This window comes from Rhinolophus hipposideros, assembly GCF_964194185.1.
Source record: "Rhinolophus hipposideros genome assembly, chromosome: 7".
Taxonomy (NCBI): Eukaryota; Metazoa; Chordata; class Mammalia; order Chiroptera; family Rhinolophidae; genus Rhinolophus; species Rhinolophus hipposideros.
The window spans coordinates 67,089,502-67,103,521 of NC_138053.1; the positions used below are offsets into that span (position 1 = coordinate 67,089,502).

At 41.3% G+C, this 14,020-nt stretch overlaps 1 protein-coding gene across 4 annotated transcripts in view; it reads left to right on the top strand.

Annotated features, from left to right (window-relative positions):
* Positions 1 to 6,055: 6,055 nt before the first annotated feature.
* Positions 6,056 to 14,020, top strand: part of ARL15 (ARF like GTPase 15) — a 386,140-nt gene continuing 378,175 nt past the window's right edge. For 2 of the 4 annotated variants that reach the window (XM_081053528.1, XM_081053530.1), the window contains exon 1: positions 6,259 to 6,325. Coding sequence is in view for 2 of the 4 variants with exons in the window: in XM_081053529.1 (XP_080909655.1) it covers positions 6,278 to 6,325 (48 nt within the window). In the remaining 2 variants the exon portion in view is untranslated. Of the gene's footprint in view, positions 6,326 to 14,020 lie in introns of all 4 variants that reach the window. The other 2 variants (XM_081053529.1, XM_081053527.1) reach the window with 2 other exon arrangements.

The following is a 14,020-nucleotide window of genomic DNA, read 5'->3' on the forward strand; positions in this document are numbered from 1 at the left end:
CCCACACAGTCAGCTGGGAAGAGAAGGAATTCAGAAAACAGAATGAAACAGAGAAAATAGTGTATATCATGTAACAAGAACGATACGAATTGTCAACGGTGAGTTTGTAATAGCTATGATGAGCTCTTTAGATCACAGGTATTATTAGGGAAGCCATGTCAGTTTGGTTTATAGCAGTTTGTAAAAATAAGTTCTATTTTTTTAAATAAATAACTAGATCATTGTGAAATTATCAGGGTCCCTGGGGAATTAATATACTATACTTCATTGCCTTGGACTCTATGTTCTAATGTATTCGTTGTTGATTTGGGTGCACTGAAGACATGTTATAAGCTGTTTTGTTAAAACAGATTTCTAATGCAATGTGAACTGGTATTTAAGGTTTGGTTGTAAAAGTCAAAATTGATCTTCCAATATCAGTAAGCAAATGACCACATATGGTTCATCTCAGTTTCCAAAAGCAACTCGCACCCCCCACCACCTCCAAAGGGCATTTTTTTCACTTTTTGAAATAAATTACTGTCAAGAATAATGACTATTTTACAGTTGAGGGTACATAGCTGAATTTTGGGGTTCACTATTCTAATTTTTTATTATAGTCTAGTTATTTTTCTATAATCTTGATTATTCAAACACTTTCAAGGAACTTAGCATATTATTACCCATAATGCAGGACAAAGCAATTCAGATGTTTCATCCCACAGAAGATTCAAAACTATCATAACACTGCAATTAAAATATGTTCAGAGAGTTTATCCCTCTGTATTCTATCTAGATGGAAAAAGCTACTAATGGAGTTCAAGAAGTTGTGGAGGGAAGGACTAAGACTGATACGCAGATAAATAATATTCTTTATAAGAAAAGTCATAAACATTGAAGGAAGGAAATAGCATTCATCTTTGGGCAGAACAAGATTACTATGAAGTAGAAAGTTTAGCTATGGGCAAGGAAGGAAAAGAAATGAGAGGAAGATATCTGAATAAAAAGTGAATATTGAAAGTGATCAAAAGAAATGGAGACAAAAAGTGTAATAGGAGAGAAGCATTATTCATAATAGCTGAAAGGTGGAAACAACCCGAATCTCCATCCATGGATGAGTGGATAAAAGAAGTATGGTGTATCCATACAATGGAATATTATTTGGCCGCCGAAAGGAATGTACATGTTACAACAGGGATGAACCTTGAAAACTACGTAGAATGAAAGAAGCCAGTCACAAAAGACCATGTACTATGTGATTCTACTAATATGAAAATCCAGAACAGAGAAATCTGTAGAGACAGAAAGTAGATTAGTAGTTTCCTAAGGGTGAGGGTAGGGGGTGGTGGCTGATACCTAAAAGGTTCAGTGTTTCTTTTAGAGGTGATGAAATGGTCTAAAACTGACCATGTTATAGTTGCACAAATCTGAAAGTACACCTAAAACCACTGAATTGTATATTTTAAATGGGTGAACTGTATGGTGTGAATTATATTTCAATGAGGTTATTTTTTTAAAAGTATAACATAGGAAGAAAAATATAATCAAATGCCAGATAAGAAGTAACAGAACTGTGTAAATAGAATTGGAAAGAATACTGAGGTGGCATCACAGAGTTTTAACTAATCAAATGCTTTCTGAAGTTGGGAATTTATCCCCACTTTTCTGATTCCTATGCATTAGTAAATTGTGCTTGTCACTTTGGATTTCCATGGAAGTATTTGCTTTTTCTGTATATCATAAGATCAGTATGTTAGGTTGAATAATGCTTCCAAAGATGTCAGATCCTAATCCCAGAAACCTGTGTTACCTGATATGGCACGAGTGACTTTGCAGGTGTGACAAATTAAGGATTTTTGAGGTGGTGAGATTATCCGGCATTATCTGGGTAGGCCCCAAATGCAATCACAATTGTCCTTATAAGAGGGAGGCAGAAGGAGGATAGACCACAGAAGAGGAGAAGGCCATGTGACCACAGAGGCAGAGACTAGAGTGATGAGACCATAAGCCAAGGAATGCAGACAGTCACCAGAAGCTGGAAAAGACAAGGAAGGAATTCTCCCTTGGGACATGCAGAAGGAACCAGCCTGCTAACACCTTGATTTTAGCTCCATAAAACTCAGGACTTCTGGCTTACAGAACTGTAAGAGAACAAATTTAAGACATTAACTTGGTGGTAATTTGTACAGTGGCAATAGAAAACTAATATTAATATAATCAGCAATGCAGTAGCCTGTCTAAGAGAGTAAATGATCCTGGGGAAGTATCGAGAGGAATTTGCACAGCTTCTTGATATTTGGTGCTTGAACAAGTCATTGCTTGTGAGGTCTAGTTATGTTTTTCTGGTATAATTATTTGTCACTCTAAGTGGTGATTCATTTTAAATGCCTTATCTTGGCTTTAATATTCCAAGACCCAGTAAATCCATTTTGGAAGAGGTGAGTTATCTTTGTAGGTTAAGTCCTTGCTCCCCCAATCACATTCTGATCTCTTCCATTTATGAACAAAGTTCTGTTAGTAGCTTCATGTGTGGTCACTCTGCTCTGGTGACGTTCATCTTATAGGATACAGTGGTACTTTGTTTAGGTTTAGGAAATAGGGAAGGGAACTGGGGTAAATCAGACGTTGGGAGGTCAAGGCCCTGCAAAGAGCTCAGAAGAGAATTTTAAGGTCACAAGGGTTATTGGGGCAGTAAGTGAGCAAACAAAGTACCTGATGACCTGTGCAGATTTCAGTGTGTTGACATCTCCACTTTTTCTGAAACGATTGTCCATCGTTTAAGAGTTACTCTGATGAAAGATACCATCTCTTAGCTATTAAGGAATAATATACTCAATCAAGGCAAGAATGAGGGAAGATAAGCACTCTGGGGCCAGGGTGGGGGAATGAGTATAAACTAGTACAAAATGAGTATTAAAAGTGTTATGCCCTTTGTACCAGTAATTCCATTTCTAGACATTTTCTGTAGAACACTGAGATGTGAACAATTTAATAAACAACTATTCACGGCAGTATTTATAACAGTAACATATAACAGGATTTGTTAACATAGCACATTTATGCAATAGAGCTTTATATAGCCATTTAAACATTTATGAAGAGTTTCATGATGTGGCGAATTTTATATATTCAGCAAGCATGATACAAAACTAGCAGAGAGAGCATTCTTCCCAAATTTATGATGTATCAAATGAACAACAAAAAAGGAGTAGATGGAAATAGTCACTAATATGTTGTTTTTTCTGGATGGTAGAATTTGGGAGACCAAGTTGCAAAAATGCATTTCTGTTTTTGTTTCCTACAAGGAACACTTTTACAAAAAATTTCCTCCGGTGTTGTTTATGGAATTGTAGAGTATGGACTGTCAAAAGAATTTCTCCTTGCTTTTGACAAGCGACAGTGAGGGCCTCTATCCTCAACTTGTATAGTAATGCAATTACCTCATGAGTTTATACATGTTTTCTTATGCGTCTGGAAGAGAGCAAAGGCAGGGCTACGTTAATGAGATCGTGTTTATTCAAGACTGCAGTCTGTTACTTGGCATATAGTGGGATAGGTTGAATGAATGCATTCTCACCTCTCAACACTCTCTTCTTAAAAGCACAAATTGGGAGGATTACTGCTATTGCTACCAACTTTATGACTTCAGCTTCATGTAATGCATGGTGTATTATATATTTATACTAGCATAATCTAGTAGTTGGCCTCTTTCTTCTGCACAAGAGTGGACATATTAACATCCCAGAAGATTAACATCTAATTAGAAGAATGTGCTCCTTAGGGAGTTCTGAAGCTTCAGGTTTTTTTTTTTTGTGTGTGTGTGTGTGTGTGTGTGTGTGTTTGTGTGTGTTTTCCTTTCTAAGGACTCTTTTCCAAAAGGCAATACATGATTCTTTTATTATATTACAGTAAACACAAGGTTTTGGTTGGTGCCAGTTTTAATGAATGTGCAAATGGTGTGGAACAGGGAGGGTGAGTACTATGGTGCAGCCTTTGGAACTTTTCCTTGAACTGGATCCAAAGCAGAGAGATGCTTTGGACCCATTTACTAATTCCTAAAGGCAGACTGACCATGTTTAGCCTAATGACCTTCTTCAGGACTTTCTCTAAGGTTAACTTTGAAAGGAAGGGCAGAGCCAACTGCTCCTGGGTGGTTATCTTCCCCTGCAAAGAAACTGACAGGCCTCTGAGGAGTCTTGACTTGGCAATCATGAAGACATCATTTATCACTAAGAAAATGGGCCAAAAAGTGTCTCTTGGCTAATTCAAGCTCTATCTTATTTGCAATATGCTTATTCATGGAAAGAAGGCAAACAAACAAACAAAAACAAAAGTTTCCTTGTCTATTTGAATTATTTTTGCTAGCAAGTTTGAGAAGATTTTAACTTCTGCAATTAATTTCAAGCAATTGTGCTATAGGTTTATGGAAGTTCTTCACCTCCAGAATCCAGGTCAAAATCTCTTCTAAACCTACACGTGTTTGACCTAGAATGCTAAGAACAATCAAAATTGGATCTAATGACTTAATGTAATTGAGTCTAGTTAGCTCCTACATAGGCAAAAACTCATTGAAATTTCTTTAGAAATGTTTATACACGTCCCTTGTCTGTAAATTAGATGAGCAAAGTCAAGCTCTGTACTAATAAGTTCCTTCAAAAAACCGTCTGCCCATAGGAATTCTCAGTTCTCAGCTGCAAGATGAGATAGGATACCCCAAATCTCAAGGCTCACCACCTGGATCTCCCACTGAAGAGCCACACTCCCTCTGTTCCTGGTATGTACATATTTAGAGTGAATTCCATTGTTATCTAATAGAACTGTTTTGGTGGCCCCAGGTAAGCTTATTGTGTAAAAATTCATTCCTGAGGATACAAAAGAGAAAGGTGCCAAATTGAGGAAAAATAAAAATCCGACTCCTAAAACAACTTTTATACCAGTTAGGTAGTCGCTTCAGAAAGATTTAAGTTCAAGTTTCACTCTTGAAACGTTATTGTATGGAAGCCCCAATAATATGTGAGAGCAATCCCTTATCCTCCTTAACCTGTGGGGGGGCACTTCAGTCCCCTGAGCCTGATACCATAGATATGGCTGGCATTGTTGTTATTGAATTGGTTATTCATAGCCTCTGTCATAAATAAATAAATAAATAAATAAATAAAATAAGCGAGCCTTGAGTGTTCTTATCCAGCTTTCCTCCTCCCCAAACTTAATGCAATAGTGGAATCTCTGCCGATTTCCAGGTGTTTTTTTTGTTTTGTTTGTTTTTTTTTTTAACCAGGTCTCAAGTGCACCTGCTCATAGATACTTTTACCTCTTACAATGACAACGGGTCACAAATACTTTATTACTTGGGTCTTTTCAGAGAGCTTCTCCTTCTATTGCTCATTTTCTTCAGAGCCGATGATTTGTGCTCAGTGCAATTGGACTCCAAACATGCAATCAACTGACCAGCTTTTTCTTCCCGAGTGTTGGAGGTCTACAATCAACTCTACCAAGTCCCCCAACTTTTTTTCTTTGCCTTTCACGTGGAGGAGAGCGAATTCTGCAGGGGCAATCTGATTAGAGGTAGCCTCCTGGGTTACCTCTGGCCGCGCCGGGGGCTTCTCTGTCTCCCCAGGGACATCAGGCTGGAGCTGTCCGCCTTCTCAGTTTCCCATCTAATTAAAGGTGGGGAGGGACCGTCCCCGAGTCACAGGCGTGCCAGTTCAGCATACTCTCCTACACACTTGGAGCGTCCCCGCGGGGCCGTCTCGAGGCTGCAGAAGCTTCAGGAAAAAGCTCCGAAGAGGGACACTAAGTGTCAGTGGTGACCACTCCTCCGGCGTTTCGGCTCTAGCTGCCTAGCGGGGGTGGGGAGTGCGAGGGGACCTTAACGCTCTCCGGCGCTGGAGCAGCTCTGCTCCGCTCTACCCAGTTGGGGCACTATGGAAGCCCAGAACCCCGGAGGCAGCGGCACCCGCCGATTTTCCGCTCTTCCCGGCTCGCTCTTCCGCCTGCGCCGCCCCAGCTCCCGCCCCTCCGCCCTCTTCACAGGAACCAGGGCCCTCGACGCTCCCGCGCTTCTCTCCTGCCACCCGCAGCGGCCTGCGTTTTATAGGCGCCACAGCCAATAAGCGCTCTCCTTTTCTTCTGCCCGCCCTCCCGGCCAATCGCCGCTCCCCTGGTGTAAGCTTCGGCTCCTCGGCTGCTCTCGGCTCTATTCGGTGTTGCTGGCTTTTGCAGGGACTGCTCGCTCGCAGCCCGAGACGCTGCTTTTTTTTCCGGGTTCGGAGCCGTTCCGGATGCTTTAGGCTGCCGGATGACTGATCTCCAGATAACTGAGGCGTTTCTGTACATGGATTATCTGGTAGGTGTGGGGCGGGGGTGGCGTGTCGCCTCTCGGACCCCGATGTGCCTACTGTCCCCCGCCTGGAGGAACAGCCTTTTTGCTTTCTTTCTTTGGGATAGGATGCCTTGGGGTTCTTTCTCCCGCAGCCGCCCCTAGAAGTGTGCGGGGGATTCGGAGGGGCGGGCGGAAGGGGTGGCGGAGCTGACAGGTAAAGGTGCAAGTGCGATCAGCCTCCCTGCGGGGCCGGGGGCTCGCTGGGGCTGCGGCAGAGATGGGGCCGCGGCGGCCGGGCGTCCCCTGCCCGCGATCGACCTCTTTGCTTCCCCCTGTGCTCCCCGCAAAGCACTTTCTTTCTGGGGAAGCAGGAGTTTTCCGCTCTCCCTTTAGCAGAACTCCAGGTCCTATTAAAGAGCCATAACCAGAATGGCTCACTAAGTGCCCGGCAGCCCCGGTCATTTGGTTGTTATTAGATCTCTAAAGCTATGACCTCGGTCGCGGCGAGGTTTTAAAAGCACATTACCATAAAGTAGACGGGACTAAACTGCATCGCAGCCTGGCCAGAACAGGACTGGGTAGGGGCAGGTATTGCCCCACCGTTACGGTCGTGGGTGCATGCCTCGTTTACCATGTGCATGCATTGGATACCAGTTAGTTGCATGTTTAGGCCAGGCTTGCGCTGAGAAGTTTAGATGGGAAAAGTGTCAGTACAATATTGGGACTGAACATTATTTTAAAAATAGACATGTGTGTGTGTGTGTTTGTGTGTGTGTGTGTGTGTGTGTGTGTGTGTGTGGAATTATGCAAGCACCTTGTATTGTTCCAGAAAGAATATATTCTTCCAGAAAGCATATATTCCCCCAGAGCTGCATGTTTGTGTTCAAGGGGATCCTGATTGACATTGGCTCTTTTCGATCCTATGCAATGACCAGGTTTACCTTCTTAGCCGGAACCGCTATTGCCATACAGATTAAAGATGGTTAAAAACATTACTCTCCTGTCATCTTGTCGGACACATGCAGGCGGTTTTCGACTGTAGATTGGCCTGGCAGAGATTTTCCAGTGCCTTCTAGGAATTACACTTAAAGTGTATTAAGAAAGATTGAATACTTTCATGATCAAGAGACGCTGGACAAGGACTTTGTCATGTTATCTTGTATTTGGGCTTTTTACATGAAGGAAATGTTTCTCCTAAAGCTTCAAGGTTTGATGATCGTGTGGGGAAGGGTGCTGATTGCAATTAACACATGACCTTGTGAATGGAGCAGAGTGAAAAATTCTGAGTTCAAATTGTTTTGTTGTCAGTAACTTCCTCTATCTTTGTGATACAGGGACGTTATCCAACCCACACCTGGAGCCAGTTAAGGGATTATCTGATTGTGTGTTTTAAAATGCAGAGTGCCTTGTAGGTTAAGAGAGTTGCCAAATGTTTTTCAAAGATTATTTTCTAAGTTAAATAACTGATTATTTTGCAGTTTGTTTTATAAATACAGTACTGTGGATATTCTTACAGTAGCCCAAATTAAAGTCAAAGTTTGTTGAGGATAATTACCAAGTAGGAAAGTGTAGCATTACCTATACTATTGAAAACTAATTTTGGATACTTAAGTAGTGCCTAAAAAGGAGTCAGGTAGTTCTGATCATTTTATTACAGTATTTTCTTTATTTACTGAATGAGTTTTAAATTTACAAATTGCAGCATAAAGCTGTCTTTGAGGTGCCAAACCCACTAAAGCATTTAGTGAGAAAAAAAAAATTGAAAACTCAGATTAATTTCTAGATGGAGAATCTAAGGGTGGGGTGGGTGAATGTGTGTGGGGCTTTAGGCTACCTTAAAAGCAGATAAATTTCTTTGTCAATTTGCTAACAGTTTTGTGTCAAAATCAGTGGGCCTCAAATTTGACATGGCCTTTTTGTTTTTATATCTATCCCTCCCTGCCTCTCTATTGTGTTGGTATAAAAATATCATGATTTGGTCACTTTAACTATACTCTTAAATAATTCACATGTGCAGTGAAACAGCCCCATAAAAATCATTGACTAGTCTTTTGAGGTGAGAAAAGAAAAATCTTAAAGGAAATAAATCAGTTTTTATGTGTGCCAAGTATCCCCTGTGACAAGATTTGAGAAAATCCTTAAACATTAAGTTCAGTTTTTTACTGAAACTGGACTGAAAAAAACACATACACAAAACCTCTCGAGGTTGTCTTTTGTGTTTACTTTTTGCTTATCTACTCTCAGAGAAAATGATATGCCACACATCATTCCTTTCTTCTTGCCTGTCAGATTGACTTGTTTTCTTACACATAATCTTTATATGGTGTTTATTAAAAATCTGTTTCTGAAAAATGAAAATCAGTTTTCTTGACTGTATTTGGGGTCTTATTTTTAAAACAAATCAATTCCTAAGTTATTTTTACTTGCCTTCCAGAAAAAAAAAATGCTCCTTTCATTCTGAGTTTGACTCTTCAGATTTTGCTGAGCTTGTGGACTAGAGTAAGCACCCTGTCTGTGAACTTGATAAGAATAATGGTGTGCCATCTTTCCTTCATTTTTCCTTTTAATAGGTGTTAGGCTTAGTTGTTGTTGTTGGAAGCTGGAAGAGGAAGCTTTGTGTGTGTATGTATTGTCCATTGTTCTTTGGACTGGATGTCATCACTTAATCTTTGTTATTTGGAGGAGAGTAGAAAGGAAGAGAAATGAGAGAAAGGTAGAGGTGCTATTTTTAACAGCTTTTAATAGGATTGCGGCATTAAAACAGATGATGAAGCCCTGATTTTAGAACTTGCTGTTGATTTCCTAATTGAAAAGAAATATTCTCAATGAGAGGTGACAGATAAGTTGAGGGACAGGGATAGTGCCTTAATATTTAAGGTAGTGTTTTTATTGATTTCAGTTCAGGGAGATAATGACAATTTGCTGATGCTAAATAATTATATGTATCACCCAGTGCCCAATGTTTATTTATTGAGTTGAAGCAATTTGAGACAGAAGGGGCAATTCTACTTTTCTCACCAGCTTCTAAACTGAAACAAGATAAAATCTGTTTGGATAAGGTGTTTTGTTCTGGGGAATGCAGAATGTATCTTTTACTACTCTTCAGTTTCAGATTATCAAGATATAATTTGTTTAGCCTGGGCGGCAATGTAAATATAAAAATCTCGATTTTCCAATTGATAAGGGACTCTACCTAGGAGGCCACACACCTTTCCCCCATTTTCATGGTGGATTTTAAAGGCTGTATTCACACCTGTCAGGTCTGTGGGTAAAGATTTTGCTGCTATTCCAACAGGCAGTACCAACATCTTACTCTCTCTTCTGACAGAACTAGTGAGACAATGTGCAGAGCTTTCCGAACATGGCGGGAGAAAAGAGTCAAATTATAATGAGCGAGAAAAAACATGTCTACCAGTTTTTTCTGGGAGGTTGGACGAGATCCACTTCTAGATTCTTTTCAGTTTAAAGTTTTCTTTTTGCCCTGACTCATATATGTTGATTAGTCTGGATTTCCCTGTTTCTCACCTACCCCATCAAAACAATTGCAGTAAGATGTGTTATGGTTTGTGTAATGCCTGTAATGATTAAATGAGATAATGGAGGGAAAGTAATTTATAAATAGCACATTGCTTTTCAGATGTAAGATGTTAATATAATGTGATTACGTTGCTGATAGTATTCTTATGTCCCCTGTAGAATTAAACGATTACTGCTCAGTGGTATTGCGCTACCTTTTAAACTAGTCTCAGCTTATGGAAAGATTTGGAGTGGTAATGAGCAAGCAGGAAGTCATAGACTGTAGGGGATTGTTTAATATCTATAAAAATAAAACCACAGTCTGATATTTTCATTAATCCACTCCACAAATATTTATGGAACCCCTGCTTTTTGCATGGTCCTGCTTATCAGTGGGGATGAGCCCCAAGCTGGGCTCCCCTGGGCTGTCGGACTGGCAGGCCTGTGGCTCTACAGGAACCTGTGGCAGGACAGGTTGGATGAGGCGCATAGGGAGGAGGAACCTTGGCTTCGGATGTGCTCCTTGGCTTTCTGGTGGATTCCTGTCTTATTTCACAGGTGTGTTTCTTGGGAACTAAAATGCAAACTTAGACTTGAAAATGTGATTACTCAAATTGTTTGATTAGTCTTGGGTGCTACTTGTCAACTGATGATCATTGCATTTGTATATTGCATTTGGGATTTAATAAAGCCAGGGTTCTAGATTTCTCCCTTGTGTGGATTGGTGGCCTAGTTTCTTGATTATAGACGGTACCTGCCATTATAAAAATGTATGTGTCAGTGGGGAAGATCAGGTGAGAAAAGGTAGATGGATCAGCATAAATCCTTTATTTGCAGGATAAAACCAGCCAAGAACAGCAAGGCATGATGGTCCTACAAAGGACAGAGCCCATAGGAACGAATACGTTGTAAATGAGCTCATTCGAAAGGAGGAATGAAAGCACACTTGTGATTTTATGTGCTGTTCAGTTATCTCAAAAGCGTGCTGTTTTCAACTCTGACTATGAACATTACAAGTTGTATGTTCTGACTTTGGTCAAACTAACTATAAAGTAACAATATAGGCCAAACATTTTTTAGTCTTAACTGCAACTGGATTAGACTGTCACATAAATATTCTTTTATTAATAAATCATAAGATGAAAATAATGTGAACACAATAAACAGATCTACTATCTAGAGGTCTCATAGCAAAAAAGTTTTAAGAACATCCATACTAGGGCGGCCAGATGGCTCAGTTGGTTAGAGCGCGAGCTCTCAACAAGGTTGCCTGTTCAATTCCCGCATGGGATGGTGGGCTGCGCCCCCTGCAACTAAGGATTGAAAACAGCGAGTGGACTTGGAGCTGAGCTGCACCCTTCACAACTAGATGGAAGGACAATGACTTGGAACTGATGGGCCCTGGAGAAACACACTGTCCCCCAATATTCCCCAATAAAATTTATTTTAAAAAAAAGAACATTGATACTATTAGGCAAGAACTTTGGTTAAAGCCATTAGCCCTGGTTCTCTAGCTTCCGTTCCCCCAGTCTTGTAGTGAGTCCTAGGAGAGGACACATGGGGGCATGATTCATGCGCTCTAGGAGCTTGCATTCTGAAGGATGCCTAAGCCACGTGTTTGTTGGCATGCTGGGGGTACGGGGGAGTTAAGCATATGAGTTATGAGGGTCAATCAGTTAACATTTATTGAGCAATTATTGTGTGCCAGACAACGTTGTACGTGCTTTCCATATGTAATGGTGTTAAACCAAGGCTCAGAGATGTTGGGCCTTTTCCCCAAGATCACACAGCTATCATCAGGTAACAGCTGCGATTGTGGCCCCAGAGCCCTCCCTCTTCGTTGCCTTCCTTCCAGTTTGGTGTTAAAGTTGTTTGAATGCAGTTGAAATTTTTACAATGTTTTTCATGTAAATACTATGCTGCTTCTGAAGCGAAGGGTAAAGGAACCAGGGATCCTAACTAAGCACGCTGATGGGTGTTCCCACCCCTCAAGGATGGGGTTCTCCTAAATGACTGTTCAGGAGAAGGCTGGATAGAAAAACTGTGTTGTCCTGAGCTTCCCACCCATCATGTCCTGAGTCTGGTCACTAAGCTGACCTTCAGCATCTAATGTTTCATCAAGTGACCACAAGTGGGTTTCCAGGCAACTCGGTTACTCAGACCCTAGTGTCACTTGAGGGGCACAATCCTGCTTGCCACAAGCATCGGTTTTCTTTTGAAGCAGTCAGTTTATTTGAAGTCTGCTGTACGCCTGTACCAATTGCTGCCTGGGAAGTGGGACTGTCCCCGACAGACACTAGGCTCCAAGTTGCCTTTTGCTGATGGATTTCAGCTGGGCAAAGTCCCCTGATGACATTAATGATGGAGGGCTTGTTTCGGAGATAGACTGGGAAGAAGGAAAGATTTTTAGGGAAGGTCTGGTAACAGCATTGTAGACAATAAAACAGGACTTTCCCTTATACTTTTCATTAACTGTGAAAATGGTGGGCTTTTATTTTGGAGTGTGCAACCCCCTTTCGTTATGCTGTGGCCCCTCTCCTGGCCTTTCCTCCAATGCTTCTGGTGTTTGGGTGAATCTAAAAAGGCCAGTTCTGGTTGACCTTCGTTGCTGAGTGTCTGCAAAGTGTTTGAGCACATTTACTTCTAGCAGGGCTGGCTACATGGGCACGTGACTTTGAGGGCCTATGTTTGCTCTAATGCTCTGCAGTTACCATCTTGATATGTTTAATATTGGGCACTCAGCAAATGTTTTCATTTTGCACTGGGCCCCACAAATTAGGTAGCTGGTCTGACTTCTAGTTCTAAAGTCGAGGCATGGGGTGACCCCAGTGACCTCAGGGCAGTGTCATCCTCTTAGTCTGTAACCTGCATCAGTACAGGGTCTCTGGCCCTGTTGATTGTCATTTTGTCATCAGAATCAAGTCTGGTGCCTGGTAAATAGGGAACTATGTACTAAGTACAGTGCAAAGTGTTAATTTATATCATCCAATTTAATCCTCCCAATAGTTTGCTTAACCAGATACTACAGATTTACTGATTTAGAAAAGAGGGAACTTGAAGCTCTGTGAGGTGGAGTATTGGCCGGGGTCATGTAACCAGTGGAGGGTCAGGGCCCAGGCATGAGCCCAGCTTGGCGGGCTCCAAGCCCATGCTCCTGCGCATTATTTAGTACTGCCTGAATAGAGGATGAGTGAGAGGGGTTGCATGAATCATAGATACAATGCTGGAAATCGCGGGGCCACTGGATTGCTGCTGTCACCTGGTTACCTGGGAGAAACCTTGCTGGGACCGCAGTGACAGCCCACCTCCGGCTGGGGAAACCAAGAGGGTTTGTATCTTCAGGTGAAAGAGTTTGCTCACTGATTTTGCTTTCATTTGGTTACCCAGCCTCTCCTTCACTCTTTTGCATAAACTTGATGTTTTGCTCCTTGGCTCAAGGCCAAACACACCTACATGATTTTGATAGTAACTAACCATTTGAAAACTTGGATTTGCAGGACAATCTCATTTATCAGGTTCCTTTGTACCCAGATTTGCTGGGAACTGTTCTGACCTCTGGACTGCTTCTCTCAGGACTGAGGACTTAACTGTCTCCACGTCTCCTTTAGAGGGGTTTCTGTGGGTTCTTTTTTCAAGAGGATACCGTTTCCCCGAAAATAAGACCTAGCCGCACAATCCTCTCGAATGCGTCTTTTGGAGCAAAAATGAATGTAAGACCCGGTATTATAGTATACCCAGTCTTATATTAAAATAAGACCGGTCTTATATTCATTTTTGCTCCAAAAGGCGCATTAGAGCGGATTGTCAGGCTAGGTCTTATTTTCGGGGAAACACAGTAGCTGTTTCTCTAGCCTCTCACTAGATGACAGTCTGGAGCCATGCCAGGACCATTGACAGAAGACTGTATCTGTTCCTCCTTATCAATCTGCACAAGGAGTCAGGAGCTAAAACGGAATATAACTCAAAGTTTTATTTTTAATAAATACAAGTATTCTGATTTTACATCTTCAGAAAAGTACAGAAAAGAATGAAAATACTTCTATGTACCTAAATCCCTGATTGAACAGTTGTTAACATTGTAACTTCAAAACTCTGGTGCTCTTTAAAAAAAAAAAAAGAAAGAAAAAGAAACTTTAAGGCTACAGCTAAATCCTGATGCTCCCCCATGCTTTTTTCCTCCACCTTTCTTAGTGGTAATGACTG